Below are 19,760 nucleotides of genomic sequence, written 5' to 3'. Positions count from 1 at the left end.
TTCTTTTTAAAAACTGGATCGTGCCTGGGTCATAAATGTTGAGGGCCTTGACAGCCACAGGCTGTCCATGCCCTGGATTGGGGCTCCAGTTGTGGCTGGAGCAGGTGACCTAACCCCATGACTGCCTCCTTAGTGAGGCCCAGGCACCTCACATGTTGCTCTTCGGTTGAGTTGAGGTATGAGAAGTGCTCCCATGCAGTGCCCTCCTCTCTCTTCTCCCAGCTGCTCATGCTCACTGCTGTCTTTGTTGGTGCTGCCCTTCACACAACCACCCATGTCTGAAATAAAATATTTGTAAGATAAGACCAGCATTCCAGCATCAGCACATGTTGTTCCCAGAACTCTCAAAGTCATCAGTGGAATGGAAAAAAATAGGCAAAAAAAAAGAGCCAGGCATTGACTCAGCAGAACAAACCAGCAACTAACCTGTACGGAGGGGATATTCCGTCTAACTAGCGCTGATTGTTAGTGCCATGAGTTGTTGAGTGAGTTTATAACACAGCTAATCAGGCCCTGGGGCATACCAATTTCACAAAAGGACAACCACTATAGGTCTCTTATTTTAATATTATAATGAGCTTCTTGAATATTTCTGGCACATGTCCTGGACGCCCATGGAAGTGCCCAATCCAATTTAGCAGACAGGGCACTTCCATCACAGGACGGATCCGTGCAATGCCGCCTACCATATTGGATTCTTAGGCACCCATTTCATGCCTGAAAAACAGACACCGTGCAATCCAGTTTCTAAGCCTTTGTTTTTATTCTGCTTTTATTCATCTGCAAATTTGAATTTTTTTTAAGTTTAGCTGTTTCTTACTGCCAAGCTGCATATACAATATACAATTGGATGCAGAATCACACAGTCGTTAAAAATGAGCAAACATAAATAAAAATGTATACTGTTGAGAAGCTGTATGTCATATAACATTAGATGTACAATGTTCCATAGATTGAGACAATTTTATAATATAATTAAGACCTGTCTTAAAGAAAATCACATGTGTGACACATTCTGTTTCCAAGCTATTTAAAGTTATCTGTGGGAGATGAAGATTTCACACAGCCAGTTTTTACAGATTGTACTGACGTCAATCCTGTGATTCCCAAATACTGCAGCCTGTAAACCTTCTTGATCTAATCATTTCATTGCAAAAATTGAGCCAGTTACAAATACTAATTTTGGTGAGCTAAATCTTACTAATTCTGCACTTTATAATCTAATTTATGTTAACAGCTGAGTAAAATTTAGAGCTGCTAAATTCCACCGTGACAGTATTCCTTTCCTCTGGGCCTTTTTAATTCTGTACATAACAATTAAAAAAAAATACAAACAGAAAATACTGGAAACACTAAGCAGGTCAGGCAGCATCTGTGGAGAGAGAAACGGAGTTGACGTTTCAGGTCGATGACCCTTCGTCAAGGATAGACAGAAAGGAAAGGGAGGTGGGTGGCTTTGTTGGTAAAGGATGGGATCAGTGCAATGGTGAGAAGTGATATTGGCTCAGAAGATCAAGATGTAGAATTGGTTTGGGTGGAGATAAAAAATAATAAAGGGAAAAAGTCTCTGTTGGGCGTTGTCTACAAGCCCCCGAACAGTAGCAATACTGTTGGACAGAGTATAAATCAACAAATAATGGAGGCCTGTAAAAAAGATACGGTAATAATCATGGGTGATTTTAATCTCCATATTGATTGGACAAATTAAATTGGCCATGGTAGCCTTGAGGAGGAGTTCATAGAGTGCATCCGGGATGGTTTCCTAGAACAGTATGTGATGGAACCAACCTTTGATCTGGTACTGTGTAATGAGACAGAATTAATAAATGATCTCATAGTAAAGGATCCTCTAGGAAAGAGTGATTATAGCATGGTTAAATTTCAAATACAGTTGGAGGGTGAGAAAGTTGTATCTCAAATCAGTGTCCTGATCTTAAACAAAGGCAATTACAATGGCATGAGGGCAGAACTGGCTAAAGTGAACTGGAACAACAAATTAAAGGGTAAGAAAGTTGAAATGTAGTGGCAGACATTTAAGGAGATATTTCATAACTTTCAACAAAAATATATTCCTGTGAGAAAGAAGGATTTTAAGAGAAGGGAGCACCATCCGTGGCTAACTAAGGAAGTAAAGGATGGTATCAAATTGAAAACAAAGGCATACAATGTTGGGAAATTTTTAAAAACCAGCAAAGGATGACTAAAAAAAAATAAAGGGAGAGAAGATGAATCATGAGAGTAAACTGGCAAGAAACATTAAAACAGATAGTAAGAGCTTCTACAGGTATATAAAAAGGAAGAGGGTAGCTAAACTAAACATTGGTTTCTTAGAGGATGAGACTGGGGAATTAATAATGGGGAACGGGGAAATGGCAGAGACTCTGAACAAATATTTTGCATCTGTCTTCACGGTAGAAGACATTAACAACATCCCAATAATGGATAATCAAGGGGCCACAGGGAGGGGGGGAACTAAAGACAATCACTATCACTAAGTAAAATAATGGGACTAAAAGACGACCAGTCCCCTGGACCAGATGGACTGCATCCCAGGGTCTTAAAAGAAGTGGCGGCAGAGATAGTGGATGCATTGGTTGCAATATACCAAAATTCCCTGGACTAACATAAGAACATAAGAACATAAGAAATAGGAGCAGGAGTAGGCCAATCGGCCCCTCGAGCCTGCTCCACCATTCAATAAGATCATGGCTGATCTGATCCTAACCTCAAATCTTCTATCACTCTGCATCCACCCGAACCCATGACTCTGGAGAGGTCCCAGCGGATTGGAAAACCGCTAATGTTAACACCCCTGTTTAAGAAAGGAGGGAGAGAGAAAGCAGGAAACTATAGACCAGTTAGCCTAACATCTGTCGTTGGGAAAATGCTGGAGTCCTTCATTAAGGAAGCAGTAGCAGGACATTTGGAAAATCATAATCCAGTCAAGCAGAGTTTTATGAAAGGGAAATCATGTTTTACAAACTTGCTGGAGTTCTTTGACAATATAACGAGCAGGGTGGACAAAGGTGAGCCAGAGGATGTGGTGTATTTGGATTTCCAGAAGGCATTGGATAAGGTACCACATAAAAGGTTACTGCATAAGATAAGAGCTCACAGATTTGGGGGTAATATATTAGCATGGATAGAGAATTGGCTAACTAACAGAAAGCAGAGAGTCGGGATAAATGGGTCATATTCCGTTTGGCAAATGGTAACTAGTGGGGTGCCACAGGGATCGGTGCTGGGGCCTCAACTATTTACAATCTACATTAATGACTTGGATGAAGGGACCAAGTGTAATGTAGCCAAATTTGGGTGGGAAAGCAAGTTGTGCAGAGGGCTCAAAGAATCTGCAAAGGGATATAGACAGGCTAAGTGAGTGGGCAAACATTTGGCAGATGGAGTATAATGTGGGAAAGTGCGAGGTTATCCACTTTGGCAGGAAAAATAACAAAGCAAACTATTATTTAAATGGAGAGAGATTACAAAATGCTACAGTTCAGAGGGACTTGGGGGTCCTTGTGCATGAAACACAAAAAGTTAGCATGCAGGTACAGCAAGTAATCAAAAAGGCAAATGGAATGTTGGCCTTTATTTCAAGGGGGTTGGAGTATAAAAGCAGGGAAGTCCTACAACTGTACAGGGTATTGGTGAGACCACACCTGGAGTACTGTGTACAGTTTTGGTCTCCTTATTTAAGGAAGGGTATACTTGCATTGGAAGGCAGTTCAGAGACGATTCACTCGGTTAATTCCAGAGATGGGGGGGTTGACTTACGAAGAAAGGTTGAGCAGGCTGGGACTATACTCATTGGAATTTAGAAGAATGAGAGGTGATATTGAAACATATAAGATACTGAGGGGGCTCGACAAGGTAGATGCAGAGAGGATGTTTCCCCTCGTGGGGAAATCTAGAACGCGGGGGGCACAGTTTTAGAATAAAGGGTTGCTCTTTTAGAACTGCGATGAGGAGGAATTTCTTCTCTCGGAGGGTCGTAAATCTGTGGAATTCTCTGCCCCAGAGAGCTGTGGAGGCTGGGTCATTAAATACATTTAAGGTGGAGATAGACAGATTTTTGCAAGATAAGGGAGTGAAGGGTTATGGGGAGCGGGCGGGGAAGTGGCTTTCAGCACAAGATCACCATGATCTTATTGAATGGCGGAGCAGGCTCGAGGGGCCAATTGGCCTATTCCTGCTCCTATTTCTTATGATTTTATGTTCTTGTGTTTTTCTACACTCCAGAGAGTATAGGCCCATTCTACACAATCTCTCATCATAGGATAATGGGTGTTTAACTTTATAGGTTTCTAATTTCTTAGGTAAATTGGTTTTAAAAGTCTCCAATTTGTTATTTTTATAAGCACTGTATTATACTTTCATTTTTAGTTTGAGAAAGAAAAACAACATGATATCCGCTCATTCTTCTCATCAAAACCTGACTCTACAGAGAAACGCAAGAGAGCCCCTCGCGATTTGTCACCCAGCCAATTTGCTGATCTAACTGAGCTGCAAGAATCTCCAAATTCCCCCAAATTAGTTCAGCAACCACAAGGAAAACTGGATAAAATAAATGCAAGAGAAGCTGGTGAAAATGAGAATGAAGAAAAATGCAAAACAAACCACGATGAGCTGCTGCTAGAAGGCAACTTTGAGCCACAGACTAAACGATTTAAATCGTTATGTACACCGGTCCAAAACAGTGCAAGTACAAAAAAGAGAAAGGCCAAAGGTGGGACAACGCCGTCCCCATTTAGAATTCAAAGACCTCAACGATTGTGTGGAACACCACTTACCTCAAGAAAACTGCATGTAACTGAAAAAGCGTGGCACTGCATCGTGTGCACATATACTAATAATACCTTACTGTCTTACTGTGAAATGTGTGAAACCCTTAGAGCTGTTGGTAAGATCCTTTTTTTGAATGTTCCATTTCTCAAATATATTTTATTGTGTAAAAATATTTATTGGAAAAAAAATTAAAACTCAAGTTCTTGGTGTTTTACTTCAACTAAAAATAGCTTGATCTGATTGTGGGGGAAACCTTTGGTACTTTGAAAATGTATCTTGTGTTAATGTGATTAATACATTAATGCTGTAATGGCCTGTTGCTAATTTTTGTTTATGTCAACAAGTAGTTAATACTCGAGCTGTCCAAGCAATGTTTCAAACTGAAGCTTTTCCTAACACAGGCGATCAAAAAGAAAATTTGTCTTGTCATTCAAATCCATGCGAAAAAGAATGTCAAGGAGGAACCCAACCTCAGACTGATTGTGCAGTCCTATCTGACCTAGAGAATGAGGAAAAAGATGAATCAAATACACCAACAGAGCAGATAAGTCGTGAAATGATGCACAGAAGTACCGTAAAATCTGAGGAAAACCTTGTACCTTCCAATACTGACAAAAGCAGCAATGCAATTACCATAACCGAAGGAAGTGTGGCTAATGAGAGTCAACAGCAACCAGGTAATTCAGTTTGTTCTTCACATCTACTTCTACAACTATTTAAATGGAATTATACAAATAGTTCTTGGATTATTTCTTGCATGGGCTGTACCCAGTATAGTGAATTTCTTGAAGGCAAGTTTTGCAACAATGGGCCAGTAATTCCGGTCCCAACGCGTGAGTACGGACGGGGTACTCACGCGTGGGCCCGTTGGAAGTGCCGGATTTCAGCATGCACAGCGCATGCGCAGGAAACCGGCATTTCTTCCAAGGGGTTCAGAGGTCCAACGCGTGCGCGCAGGACTCTGCGCGCACGCGTTGAACTTCCTTCTTTTTGACAGGTTTGCCCATGTGCAAGGGCCTGAACTTTTTACACATATAAAAAGGAGGCATAAGGAGTGGATTCTTGAAGGTAAGTGGTCTATTATTTAAAATTATTACATTTTTTCCACAGCTTCATTGTTTTTAAGGACTTCACAGTAAGGTAAGTTTATTTTTAGACCCGATTTCTTAAAAAATTATTTTTTTCATAAATTTTATTAATTGTTTAAAATCGTTTTTTAAAGTTATTTATAGTTTATTTAATTATTGGGATGTTTTTAAAAATTTTATTTAAAGTTAAACTAGTCTTTTGGGCGCCCGTACTTTTCATGAGTTTGACAGTCTTTACTGTCAAACTCATGAATGAAGTTTCCCCTCCCCTGATTGGCTGCAGAGTGCTCACCTGATCCCAGCCGGCACATCGCACTAACTACGCCGCTGGATCAGGCAAGCACATCGCGCCGACATCTGAACCGGGCCAGTGACAGGAATTCCAAGCAGGCCCAGGCTTCAGATGTCAGCACGCCAGGTGAGTGCACATCGGGGGCTTGCACGTGCGGCAAGCACCCGATCCTAATTTCTGGCCCATTGTTTCCTGACCATCCCAGAGGTAGTGGAGCAAACCTGAAAAATATGTCTAACATTTTAACTTCTGTTCATCTTTCATTAGTTGCTTTCCATAGCACAGTACTTTATCCCCAGCGCCTCTAGAAACAGAGTATTTGATCATATCGATGTATCTTGATTATATCAATCTATTTATTCCTACAACCTTTAATTCTATTCGTAACCAGATATTTAGCCATCTTTTTTAAGGAATGTAGGAATGGCAGTCGGCCAGTCCGCCTCTTGAGCCTATTCCGCCATTCTGTCAGTTCATGGCTGATCTGTACCTCAACTCCATTTATTCACCTTTGCTCTATATCTCTTGATACCCTTAGCTAACAAAAATCAGTTTTCAGTCTTTTAAAATTACAATTGGCTCAGTATCCACAGCCTTTTGTGGGGGAGAGTTTCCTGTGTGTGAAAAAGAGCTTCCTCATTTTGCTCCTAAATAGCCTAATTCTAATTTTATGATTGTGCCCCCTTGTTCTGGATTCCCGCACCAGAGGATATTATTTCTCTGTATCTACCCTATTGAATCCCTTTTATTTTAAAACCTCAATTAGTTCACCCCTCAACCTTCTAAACAGAAGGAAATTCAAACTGTTTATTCAATTGGTCCTCAATTTTAAGCCCTAGTACAATTCTGATGAATCTGCGCCATACATATCTTTCACAAAACTGAACATAGAACACCAGATGGGGTCTGACCAAGGCTCTGCACAACTGAAGCTTCACTTTTGAATTCCAATCCCTTTGAGGTAACGACCAACATTTAATTAGCCTTTTTCATGACCTTTTTACCTGTGTACTAGCATTTAGTGATTTGTGTACAAGGACACCTTGTTAAGATCACTATACTATCTCCTTAGAACATTCAACTAGAATAGTTAGATATGACCTACCCTTCCCAAATCCATGCTGACTCTCTTTGATAAGCTCATACTTATCCAAGTGCTCAGTCACTCTGTCTGGTGATAGATTCCAGCAACTTCCCCACAACGGATATTAAACTGATGGGTCTGTAGTTACCTGGTTTCTCCCTCCCTCCTTCCTTAATTTAATGGAGTGACATTTACAATTTTCCAAACCAAAGGCATAATTCCTGAATCTAGAGAGCTTTGGAAAATTATAACTAATGCATCTGCAATTTTCTCACCCATCAGGTCCTGGAGATTTGTCCATCTTAAGTCACAGTATTTTCTCATTACCATTTTTATTACATATCTTAACTCCACTAACTTGTACCGCTGGTATTTTGTCCTTCTCCTCCACTATGAAAAGGATGCAAAGCACTCACTTAATGAGTCTGCCATTTCCTTATTATCCATTATGGTCTCGCCTGCATCAGTTTTTAATGGGCCCAAATTCCCCTTTGCCTATTCAGAGTCTACACTGACACCCTTTTGAAGCCCAGAACTTCATACAGTACACCAGATCACAGAGACATAGAATATTATGCACAGAGATGGGCCATCCAGCCTTTAAAATCTCTCTTGGCGATTTTCATCCCATGAGCAATCTAGTCTAATCCAACTATCCTGCGTCTTCTCCATACCCTTTAAAATTCCTCTCTTTAAGCAACTAATTCCCTTTGATGCTGTGCACAATATATTCGTTTCAATGGTGGCTTGTTACAAAGAATTCCAAATTCTAATCACTCTGCATACAGAATTTTTTTCTAATCTCCACTTTGAATCTTTTTCTGACTATCTGAAATGTGTGCTCTCTTGTTATCAGTTTCACCAGCTCTTCATAATCTTGAAGACATCTATCCGGTCATCCCTTAACCTTCTCCACTCTAGTGGAAAAATAACTTTAAATTCTCAAAAGTGTGGCTTTTAATAAAATTTTCCCACTTCTTACCTCAATGTCTTAAAGGCATTGACTCCTTGCTGAGGTATAGTTTCACAGGCCTCAGATAGCTTGATCAAGTGAGTAGCTTGATCAAGTGAGTATCGGCAGGTTTTTCAATTGCAAGACCTAACAACTATGCCAATACTGTCGTCACACCATATGTTTACTAGCAGCAGCTTCTGATATTTTCAAAAATCTGCTTTCCTAGCAACCCTTCCTAGCATATTTGAATGTGTGAAAGATAATTTTTTTAAAGTTTTAATTGTGTTTCCTCTTGAAAGAGGAACTAATCATGACATTTCTTCCAAGTTAACTGTCAAACTTTTCTGGTATAGAACAACCTGATATCCCTTGTGACAGCAGTGTTCCAGTTTATGATGGCTTCATGTTTTGCGCAAGCAGGAATACTGATAGAATATATCTCTACACAAAGGTATTGTTATGATATATTCTAAGTTTCATCTCCGTGCATAGGTGCATACTACTTTTGTGTAGATGTGTATCCATGTGTCTTAAATTTGAAATGTATTACACTTATAACACCCAATCAAACAGCAATCAGAAAGGTCACCAACAGTGAAGTCAATGGGAATCGGGGGGGGAAACTCTCCACTGGCTGAAGTCATACCTAGCACAAAGGAAGTTGGTTGTGGTGGTTGGAGATCAATCATCACAGCCCCAGGACATGGCTGCAGGAGTTTCTCAGGGCAGTGTCCTAGGTCCAACCATATTCAGCTGCTTCATCAATGACCTTCCCTCCAACATAAGGTCAGAAATGGGGATGTTCGCTGATGACTGCATAGTGTTCACAACTTCTCAGAAGCAGTCCATGCCCGCATGCAACAAGACCTGGACGACGTTGAAGTTTGGGCTGATAAGCGACAGGTAACATTTGCGCCACAGAAGTGCCAGGCAATGACTATCTCTAACAAGCGAGAGTCTAACCACCGCCCCATGACATTCAACAGCATTACCATCATCGAATCCTCCATCAACATCCTGGCAGTCACCATTGACCAGAAACTTAACTGGATCAGCCACATAAATACTGTGGCGACAAGAGCAGGTCAGAGGTTAGGTATTCTGTGGTGAGTGTCTCACCTCCTGACTCCCCAAAGCCTTTCCACCATCTACAAGGCACAAGTAAGGAGTGTGATAGAATACTCTCCACTTGCCTGGATGAGTGCAGCTCCAACAACACTCGAAGCTCGACACCATCCAGGACAAAGCAGCCCGCTTGATTGGCACCCCATCCACTACCTTAAACATTCACTCCCTCTACCACTGGCGTACCGTGGCTGCAGTGTGTACCATCTACAAGATGCACTGCAGCAACTCGCCAAGGCTTCTTCGGCAGCACCTCCCAAACCTGCAACCTCTACCACCTAGAAGGACAAGAGCAGCAGGCGCATGGGAACACCACCACCTCCAAGTTCCCCTCCAAGTCACACACCATCCTGACTTGGAAGTATATCGCCGTTCCTTCATCATCGCTGGGTCAGAATCCTGGAACTCCCTCCCTAACAGCACTGTGGGAGCACCTTCTCATCACGGACTGCAGCGGTTCAAGAAGGCGGCTCACCACCACTTTCTCAAGGACAATTAGGGATGGGCAATAAATGCTGGCCTTGGGGTGGGGTGCCAATCAAGCGGGCTGCTTTGTCCTTGAGTGTTGTTGGAGCTGCACTCATCCAGGCAAGTGGAGTATTCCATCACACTCCTTGTGCCTTGTAGATGGTGGAAAGGTTTTGGGGAGTCAGGAGGTGAGACACATTTCGCAGAATACCTAGCCTCTGACCTGCTCTTGTTGCCACAGTATTTATGTGGCTGGTCCAGTTAAGTTTCTGGTCAATGTTGACCCCCCCAGGATGTTGATGGTGGGGGATTCGGCGATGGTAATGCCATTGAATGTCAAGGGGAGGTGGTTAGACTCTCGCTTGTTGGAGATAGTCATTGCCTGGCACTTCTGTGGCGCGAATGTTACCTGCCACTTATCAGCCCAAGCCTGAACGTCGTCCAGGTCTTGTTGCATGTGGGCATGGACTGCTTCATTATCTGTGGAGTTGCGAATGGCGCTGAACAGTGTGCAATCATCAGCGAACATCCCCATTTCTATGTTGAAGGGAAGGTCATTGATGAAGCAGCTGAATATGGTTGGCCCTGAGAAACTCCTGCAGTGATGTCCTTGGGCTTTGATGACTGACCTTCAACCACCACACCCATCCTTTGTGCTAGGTATGACTCCAGCCAGTGGACCGTTTTCCCCCTGATTCCCATTGACTTCAGTTTTACTAGGGCTCCTTGATGCCACACTTGGTCAAATGCTGCCTTGATGTCAAGGGCCGTCACTCTCACCTCACCTCTGAAATTCAGCTCCTTTGTCCATGTTTGGACCAAGGCTGTAATGAGGTTAGGAGCTGAGTGGTCTTAGCGGAACCCAAACTGGGCACCAGTGAGCAGGTTATTGGTGTGTAAGTGCCGCTTGATAGCATTGTCGATGACACATTCCATCACTTTGATGATTGAGAGTAGACTGATGGGGTGGCAATTGGCTGGGTTGGATTTGTCCTGCTTTTTGTGGACAGGACATACCTGGGTAGTTTTCCACATTGTCGGGTAGATGCCAGTGTTGTAGCTGTACTGGAACAGCTTGCCTAGAGGCGTGGCTAGTTCTGGAGCACAAGTCTTCAGCACGATAGCCAGATGTTGTCGGGGCCCATAGCCTTTGCTGTATCCAGTGTAACTCACTTCACCGACACTTCGCTCATTGTACTCTGGAGAGAGCGGGAATATGGAATTGAGATAGAGGATCAGCCCATGATCATATTGAATGGCCTACTCCTGCTTCTATGTTTCTATGTACTGGCAATGGCTGGCCTAACCAGCAGTCCTCAAAGGTAAAACAGGGAGCCACTCAAAAATCACCTCAAATAACTTTAATTAATTTAAAAGTTTGCTCCAAAAGCTTTTATAAATATATCAAAAGGAAAAGACTGGTGAAAACCAAAGTTGGTCCATTGCAGTCAGATACGGGGGAATATATAATGGGAAATAAGGAAATGGCAGATCAACTAAATGCATACTTTGGGTCAGTCTTTACGAAGGAAGACACAAAAAACCTCCCTGGGATATCGGGAAAAATAGGGACATTGGCAAAGGAGGAACTGACGCAAATCAATATCTCTAAGGATATGGTGTTAAGGAAGCTAAAGGGATTGAAGGTGGACAAATCCCCAGGGCCTGATAACATGCATCCTAGGGTACTGAAGGAGGTGGCCCTAGAGATAGCGGATGCACTAAGGATGATTTTTCAGAATTCATTAGACTCGGGAACAGTGCCGATGGATTGGAGGGTAGCTAACGTTACCCCACTATTCAAAAAGGGGGGTAGGGAAAAAGCAGGTAATTACAGACCTGTAAGCCTTACATCAGTTGTGGGCAAAATGCTGGAGTCCATCATTAAGGATGAAATAGCGGAGCACTTAGCAAATGGGGACAGGATAGGACAGAGTCAACATGGATTTACAAAGGGTAAATCGTGCTTGACTAATCTATTGGAATTTTTTGAGGGAGTAACTGGTAGAATAGATGGGGGAGAGCCAGTAGATGTGGTGTACCTGGACTTCCAAAAGGCCTTCGATAAGGTCCCACATAAAAGATTAGCATGGAAAATTGAGGCTCATGGGATAAAGGGGAAAGTTTTGGCGTGGATAGGGAACTGGCTGTCAGATAGAAAACAGAGAGTTGGAATAAACGGCTCATTTTCTGAATGGCAGGCAGTAACAAGTGGGGTACCACAGGGATCTGTCCTGGGCCCCCAGCTGTTCACAATTTACATTAATGACCTGGATCAGGGAGTCGGATGCAGCATTTCCAAATTTGCAGACGACACTAAACTAGGAGGGGGGGTGGGCTCAGAGGAAGAGACCAGGAAGCTCCAGAGCGATTTGGACAGACTGGGCGATTGGGCGGATAAATGGCAGATGCACTATAATGTGGACAAGTGCGAAGTTATCCACCTTGGGTGCAGGAACGGGAGGGCAAATTATTATTTAAATGGCAATAGATTGGGAGAGGGGGAAGTACAGAGAGACCTGGGTGTTCTTGTACACCAGTCACTGAAGGCGAGCATGCAGGTGCAACAGGCGGTCAAGAAGGCAAACGGTATGCTGGCCTTCATAGCAAAAGGGTTAGAATACAGGAACAGGGATACCTTGCTGCAGCTGTACAGGGCACTGGTGAGACCACACCTCGAGTACTGTGTACAGTTTTGGTCGCCTCATCTGAGGAAGGATGTTCTTGCCATGGAGGGGGTGCAGCGGCGATTCACCAGGCTGATACCAGGAATGGCGGGAATGACCTATGAGGAGAGACTATGTAGTTTAGGGATGTACACACTGGAGTTTAGAAGATTGAGAGGGGACCTCATAGAAGTGTATAAAATTCTGACAGGTCTAGACAGACTGGATGCAGAAGGAATGTTTCCCTTGGCGGGTGAGAACAGAACTAGAGGACATAATTTAAGGATAAGGGCTAAACCATTTAGGACAGAGATGAGGGGGAATTTCTTCACTCAGAGAGTGGTGAACCTGTGGAACTCATTGCCACAGAGGGCAGTGTACGCCAGCTCATTAAATATATTTAAGAGGGAATTAGATATATTTCTACGGGCAAAAGGGGTTAAGGGTTACGGAGAGAAGGCGGGGACGGGATACTGAATTAAAGGATCAGCCATGATCTCATCGAATGGCGGAGCAGGCACGAAGGGCCGAATGGCCTACTCCTGCTCCTATCTTCTATGTATCTATGTATCTATGTCCCTGAAAGATCGTCCTCCTCCCCTCTTCCCTTAGGCTCCAACTGTCGGCTGGCTCTGCCATTCACTGCTGCTTTGCTGCGTCCAGCACACCGGCTGCATGGAAACGAGGCGTGTGCTTGGTCCTTGCATGGGTTACAACAGGCGGGAAGTGGGTACATTCTGAGCGTCTAAACTTAAAATCAGCCCCCTGGAATGGTGCTTGACCCCACAACCTTCTGACTTGGACTCGAGAGTGATAAATCTCACCGTGGAATACAATTTGATTTTTGGCTCTCTGCTCCTGGTCTAAGCGGCAACAGCGTAAAAACTGGCTTAAATGTAGGAAAATAGTGATTACCCTTGATTTTAATGGGGGAGGAACTGTGATGTCTTTTACGATAGCAAAATACTGCAGATGTTGGAAATCCAAAATAACAACAGAAAATGCTGGAAAAACTCAGCAGGTCAGGCAACATCCGTGGAGAGAAATTTGAGTTGACGTTTCGGGTCGAACCCTTCTTCAAAACTGGAAAGAAAAGAAAATAGATCGAAGGCAGGGCTGCGATCGGACAAAAGAAGTGAAAGAAACAAAAGAAGTAAAAGAGCTAGACGAGATGGTAATAGGCTGAGATTAGGTGTAAAGTGTACTGGCAGGGCAAGAGACAGCTGCCAGGTGTGAGAGAGAAACAAAAGGAAAGGGGGGGGGGAAAGGAGTGGAAAAATTACAAGAAAAAATGTGTAATAGGGGCCGAGGTTATGATCTGAAATTGTTGAACTCGATATTGAGTCCGGAAGGCTGCAGAGTGCCTAATCGGAAGATGAGGTGCTGTTCCTCGAGTTTACGTTGAGCTTCCGTGGAACAATACAAGAGGCCAAGGACGGTGAGGTCCGAGTGGGAATGGAGCGGTGAATTAAAATGACAGGCGACCGGAAGCTCGGGGTCACCCTTACGGACTGAACGGAGGTGTTCCGCAAAGCGGTCACCCAATCTGCGTTTGGTCTCCCCAATGTAGAGGAGACCGCATCATGAGCAGCGAATACAGTATACTAGATTGCGAGAATTACAAGTAAATCGTTGTTTCACCTGGAAGGGGTGTTTGGGGCCTTGGACAGTGGGAAGGGGGGAGGTATAGGGGCAGGTGTTACATCTCCGCTTGCACGGGAAGGTGCCAGGCGAAGGGGAAGGGCTGTTTGGGGTGATAGAGGAGTGGACGAGGGTGTCTCGGAGGGAGCGGTCCCTATGGAATGCTAAAAGGGGAAGGGAGGGGAAGATACGTTTGGTGGTGGGATCACTTTGGAGGTAGCGGAAATGCCAGAGGATGATCCGTTGAATGTGGAGGCTGGTGGGGTGAAAGGTGAGGACAAGGGGAACCCTATCGTGGTTCCGGGAGGGAGGGGCAGGGGTGAGGGCAGAAGTGCGGGAGATAGAACTGACACGGTCGAGGGCAGCGTCAACCACGGTAGAGGGGAATCCTCGGTTGCGGAAAAAGGAAGACATGTCTGAAGCACTAGTGTGGAAGGTGGCATCGTCGGAGCAGATACGGCGGAGACGGAGAAACTGGCCTTTTCGTGGGCTATGTGGAACAATCTTTGTTCCAGTCCTACTCGGGTCCCCTTCCTCACCTCTTTTTCCAATACATTGATGACTATTGGTGCCGTTTCCTGCTCTCGCCCCGAACTTGACAATTTCATTCACTTTGCCTCCAATTTCCACCCTTCCCTCACCTTCACATGGTCCATCTCTGACTCTTCCCTTCCTCGACTTCTCCGTCTCCATCTCTGGGGATAGGTTATCGACCAATATTCACTACAAGCCCACTGACTCCCACAGCTACCTGGACTACACTTCCTCCCACTCCGCTTCCTGTAAGGACTCTATTCCATTCTCCCAGTTTCTCCGTCTCCGCCGTATCTGCTCCGACGATGCCACCTTCCACACTAGTGCTTCAGACATGTCTTCCTTTTTCCGCAACCGAGGATTCCCCTCTACCGTGGTTGACGCTGCCCTCGACCGTGTCAGTTCTATCTCCCGCACTTCTGCCCTCACCCCTGCCCCTCCCTCCCGGAACCACGATAGGGTTCCCCTTGTCCTCACCTTTCACCCCACCAGCCTCCACATTCAACGGATCATCCTCCGGCATTTCCGCTGCCTCCAAAGTGATCCCACCACCAAACGTATCTTCCCCTCCCCTCCCCTTTTAGCATTCCGTAGGGACCGCTCCCTCCGAGACACCCTCGTCCATTCCTCTATCACCCCAAACAGCCCTTCCCCTTCGCTTGGCACCTTCCCGTGCAAGCGGAGGAGATGTAACACCTGCCCCTATACCTCCCCCCTTTCCCACTGTCCAAGGCCCCAAACACCCCTTCCAGGTGAAACAGCGATTTACTTGTACTTCTTGCAATCTAGTATACTGTATTCGCTGCTCACGATGCGGTCTCCTCTACATTGGGGAGACCAAACGCAGATTGGGTGACCGCTTTGCGGAACACCTCCGTTCAGTCCGTAAGGGTGACCCGAGCTTCCGGTCGCCTGTCATTTTAATTCACCGCTCCATTCCCACTCGGACCTCACCGTCCTTGGCCTCTTGTATTGTTCCACGGAAGCTCGACGTAAACTCGAGGAACAGCACCTCATCTTTCGATTAGGCACTCTGCAGCCTTCCGGACTCAATATCGAGTTCAACAATTTCAGATCATAACCTCGGGCCCTATTACACATTTTTTCTTGTAATTTTTCCACTCCTTTTCCCCCCCCCCCCTTTCCTTTTGTTTCTCTCTCACACCTGGCAGCTATCTCTTGCCCTGCCAGTACACTTTACACCTAATCTCAGCCTATTACCATCTCGTCTAGCTCTTTTACTTCTTTTGTTTCTTTCACTTCTTTTGTCCGATCGCAGCCCTGCCTTCGATCTATTTTCTTTTCTTTCCAGTTTTGAAGAAGGGTTTGACCCGAAACGTCAACTCAAATTTCTCTCCATGGATGTTGCCTGACCTGCTGAGTTTTTCCAGCATTTTCTGTTGTTATTTGTGATGTCTTTTAACTGTTTTCGTCGAGGGTGACGGTGTAGAGGCGCTAAAGCCCCAGGAAAATATGGAGTGGCATAATGAATGTAACTTAATCCATAATTTCCTTTTTAGTTTGCGCCATTCAAGGGTCCCTACGATGAAGATGCACCATTACAATGTTGCAAATCCACAGGAAAATCTGGTCCATCATTAAACATAAAGCTGTTACCCCAAAACATCTTGGTTTTTGTACTGCAGCATAGTTTATCCTCATTGTGCATACTTTCGACAAATGTATTAAAAAGATGTGTAAAATCAGTTCGACATGTAACAGCAGTGTACTATATAACAATTGAATATAATGGCACACTATTATCTCCCCCTACTGGAGGCACATGCTGCCCAGTTCTTGTATCAGAAAGAAGCTGTCAATATAGTTACTTCTGTTAATTCAGCCATTTTTTTTATTTGTTTGGGAAAATTGAATTGTCCAGTAGTTCAAATTAAACAATTTAAATAAAATGGCACAAAATTTCTTTTTTTTTTTAAATTTCATTGTGGATTGGTAAGAGTGGAACCAGACGAAGGTGGTCGTACTGAGCTGGGTAATGGGGCAGGTGGAACTTTGGGAGAGGTTTGGTTTGTAGGGCAAGGGGATGCAGCAGAGGCAGCTGAACACATGGTCTCATTCTTAGTGACCAAAGTCCATGAACTCCTTGCACTTGTTTTCAGAGATGACAGTGGAGGGGGCAGGTCAGTGGGGAGAACATGAGCCAGGGGGTTATTTTGTTCGCCAGGATGATCTTGAACAGTATATTAAAGTAAATTTTAATTTGAAATGTGAAGATTGTACACTACATTTTATTCAATTTGTTTTGTGCTCAAGCAATCTACCAGTAAATCTACTTTACTATACCTGTTACTTTCTGCCGTACACAGTAGAAATACTGTTAGTCCCCCTGGTGTTGGATCCCCTAGACACCCCTTGACATCATGATAATTTTTACAAAGTGCAGTAATGAAGAGTTCAGAACGATTCTTGGTAAATGATTATCACTATTTGTTTATTATTAGGAGGGAGAACCATTAAACTGCAATTTTATTCCTCTGGATGTGAATTTAGAAAACTGGGAGGATTTACCAATGTTCTTTGAACAGAAAAAAAATCGTGCAGTGGTAAGTTTGTGGTGTATTTTATGTATACAAGTGGGATATTTTTGTGGATCTTTGTTTTTTTTAAGATACATGCTTTTGTATGTTGGATTTTGTCAGAATCCTGTAAACCATAATAGTCATACCACACCAATTAGAATGCCACTGCTTGATTTATATAAAATTTGGTTTGACACTGGACACCTCCTTGAACTGCCACAAGTACTGTGCAAAAGCTGAGGTGTCATGAAATCAAAATATTGAGTTATTAGAAGCTTACTAAAGGACAGTACATGTTCATACAATTGCAACTGAATAATGTGGATACTTGTCATTAATGGAAAAAAAAGAACAGACATTTATATAGCGCCTTTCACAGCCTCAGGATGTCCCAGGTGGGCTTTACAGCCAATTCAGTTCTTTTGAAGTGGTAGACACTGTTGTAATGTAGGGAAACAAGACCGTCGATTTGCACACAGCAAGGTCCCACAAACAGCAATGAGATAATGACCAAATAATCTGTTTTAGCTGTTGGTTCGGGGGACACCAAGAGAACTTTCTGACGGGGCTAGACAGACTGGATGCAGGGAGGATGTTTCCCCTGGCTGGGGGGTGTCTCGAACCAGGGGTCACAGTCTCAGGACACGGGGTAGGACATTTAGGACTGAGATGAGGAGAAATTTCTTCACTCAGAGGGTGGAGAACCTGTGGAATTCTCTACCACAGAAGGCTGTGGAGGCCAAGTCACTGACTATATTTAAGAAGGAGATAGATCGCTTTCTAGATACAAAAGGCATCAAGGGGTATGGGGCGAGAGCGTGAATATGGTATTGAGAGGGAGGATCAGCCATGATCATATTGAATGGCGGAGCAGGCTCAAAGGGCCGAATGGCCTACTCCTGCTCCTATTTTTCTATGTTTCTAACTCCCCTGCTAATATTCAAATCGTGCGATGGGATCTTTTGCTTCAATCTGAGGGCAGACTGGGCCTCAGTTTGATGTCTCATCCAAAAGACTTTGTACTGCACTGAACTAATCAGCCTGGATTATGTGCTCAAGTCTCTGAACTGAGGCTTGAGCCCACAATCTTCTGACTCAGGCGTGAATGGTTCCAGTGAGCCAAGGCTCATCATTATTGCTGATCTATCAAAACATTTGAAAATAATTGAAGACATTTTCCATTGAAAATGTTGCTGTTAGTCACACATTGAACCAGTCGTTAATTTTAATGAACACTGAGTTTTCAAAACATGCAGTTCTGCTGTAGGCATATCACAGTATTTATGTGCCTGTGCATACACAAGTGGTGCTTTGAATTTCAGAGAAAGAGTCCCCGTATTAATTTTAAGGATAATTTTACATCCTTCAGTCATGCTAGAATGATAACTAGATGTGGCTTTTGGCCTATCCAAAGTACAGTATTTCTCTCAATTAATACGTATGCTGCGTATTCATAACCACTTACACTATGAAGTCATTGGTAATACTCTGTACATTTAGTTCAGGAGAGTGTATTGTTAACCTATGTCCAGCAAATCTTAACATTGTCTTCAAGAACCTGATGTTCTAGAAATAGCAGAAAATGAAGTAGTTGGGTTTGCCAGTATATTGGTTTGTTTTACCTACACTTCTGCATAAATATGCATTCTAAATCCATCTTATTTTTTTTCTTCCCAATTTTCAGCTTCTGCGGTTTGTACGAGAATGGCTCAGCTTAACTGCTATGAAGCAAAGGATAATTAGGAAGAGTGGCCAGGTTTTCTGCAATCCTATTCTTGTACTAGAAAACATCATGAAAGACCAACGTAGACAAAGCTGTACCAAAAGGTAAGACTTTATTGGGATGTTCCTAATGTTGTGACTACTCAGTTAATTCAGGCTCTGCATATTTCATATTCTGGTACCGTTTGTTTTCTTTTACACTGTGTGGTATGTAGCGCATTCTGTTTGCGGTTAATTAAAATGTTAGTCCTTCAGTGAACCTCCTGTAGAAGGAGATTATTTTATTGCTGAGTTTTCGGTGAGAGTCTGATTATTGCAATTTTTTATTTGTTTCTTATTCTCTAGTTTCTATTTACTTAATTTTTTTGTTTAAATGAAATTAGAAATAGAAAGATGAACACTGGTGTGCACCATGCATACAGACCAGTTAGCTTGTCTATTTATCCATACTTCAGTAATTCCGTGCTTCTTTGTTTGACTTATTTTCCAATAATAAAAATTGAGTGCCTCTTTGAAAATCAGTGTGAAATATTTCTTCTGTTTAGATTTATAACAAAAGAAGATGTAGCTGTTGTGTCTCTGAATAAGGCACAGAGTGAAGGAGGAACTGTAAGAGTTATAGCAAGAGAGGCTACGTTCCAGGGCAAAAACAAAATCAAACCTTCCAATCAACCAACCGAGGGAAATTTAAACAAGTACGTTTCTATGGTTTCCTGTTTAATAGGCCATTTGGTAATGAAATAGGAATGATGCGTTCTATATATGGCGCAGTTCTCGGGTAGTATTTCAACACTGAAGAAATAACCAAGCAACTTGCCAGAAAGTCACTTTATTTTAAAAGATTGAACATTGCAATA

At 43.3% G+C, this 19,760-nt stretch overlaps 1 protein-coding gene across 5 annotated transcripts in view; it reads left to right on the top strand.

Moving 5' to 3' along the window:
* Window positions 1-19,760, top strand: part of zranb3 (zinc finger, RAN-binding domain containing 3) — a 152,976-nt gene that overhangs the window by 84,056 nt on the left and 49,160 nt on the right. For all 5 annotated transcript variants that reach the window (XM_085986606.1, XM_085986608.1, XM_085986609.1 and 2 more), the window contains 6 exons: window positions 4,387-4,903; window positions 5,190-5,465; window positions 8,561-8,658; window positions 17,104-17,205; window positions 18,866-19,008; window positions 19,449-19,598. In XM_085986606.1, coding sequence (XP_085842732.1) covers window positions 4,387-4,903; window positions 5,190-5,465; window positions 8,561-8,658; window positions 17,104-17,205; window positions 18,866-19,008; window positions 19,449-19,598 — 1,286 coding nt within the window. The remainder of the gene's footprint in view (window positions 1-4,386; window positions 4,904-5,189; window positions 5,466-8,560; window positions 8,659-17,103; window positions 17,206-18,865; window positions 19,009-19,448; window positions 19,599-19,760) is intronic.

The sequence above is a fragment of the Somniosus microcephalus genome, chromosome 4 (assembly GCF_052327205.1).
Source record: "Somniosus microcephalus isolate GS21.2 chromosome 4, FLI_Smic_1.0, whole genome shotgun sequence".
NCBI classification, from domain to species: domain Eukaryota; kingdom Metazoa; phylum Chordata; class Chondrichthyes; order Squaliformes; family Somniosidae; genus Somniosus; species Somniosus microcephalus.
This window is presented reverse-complemented; position numbering and strand designations above follow the sequence as displayed.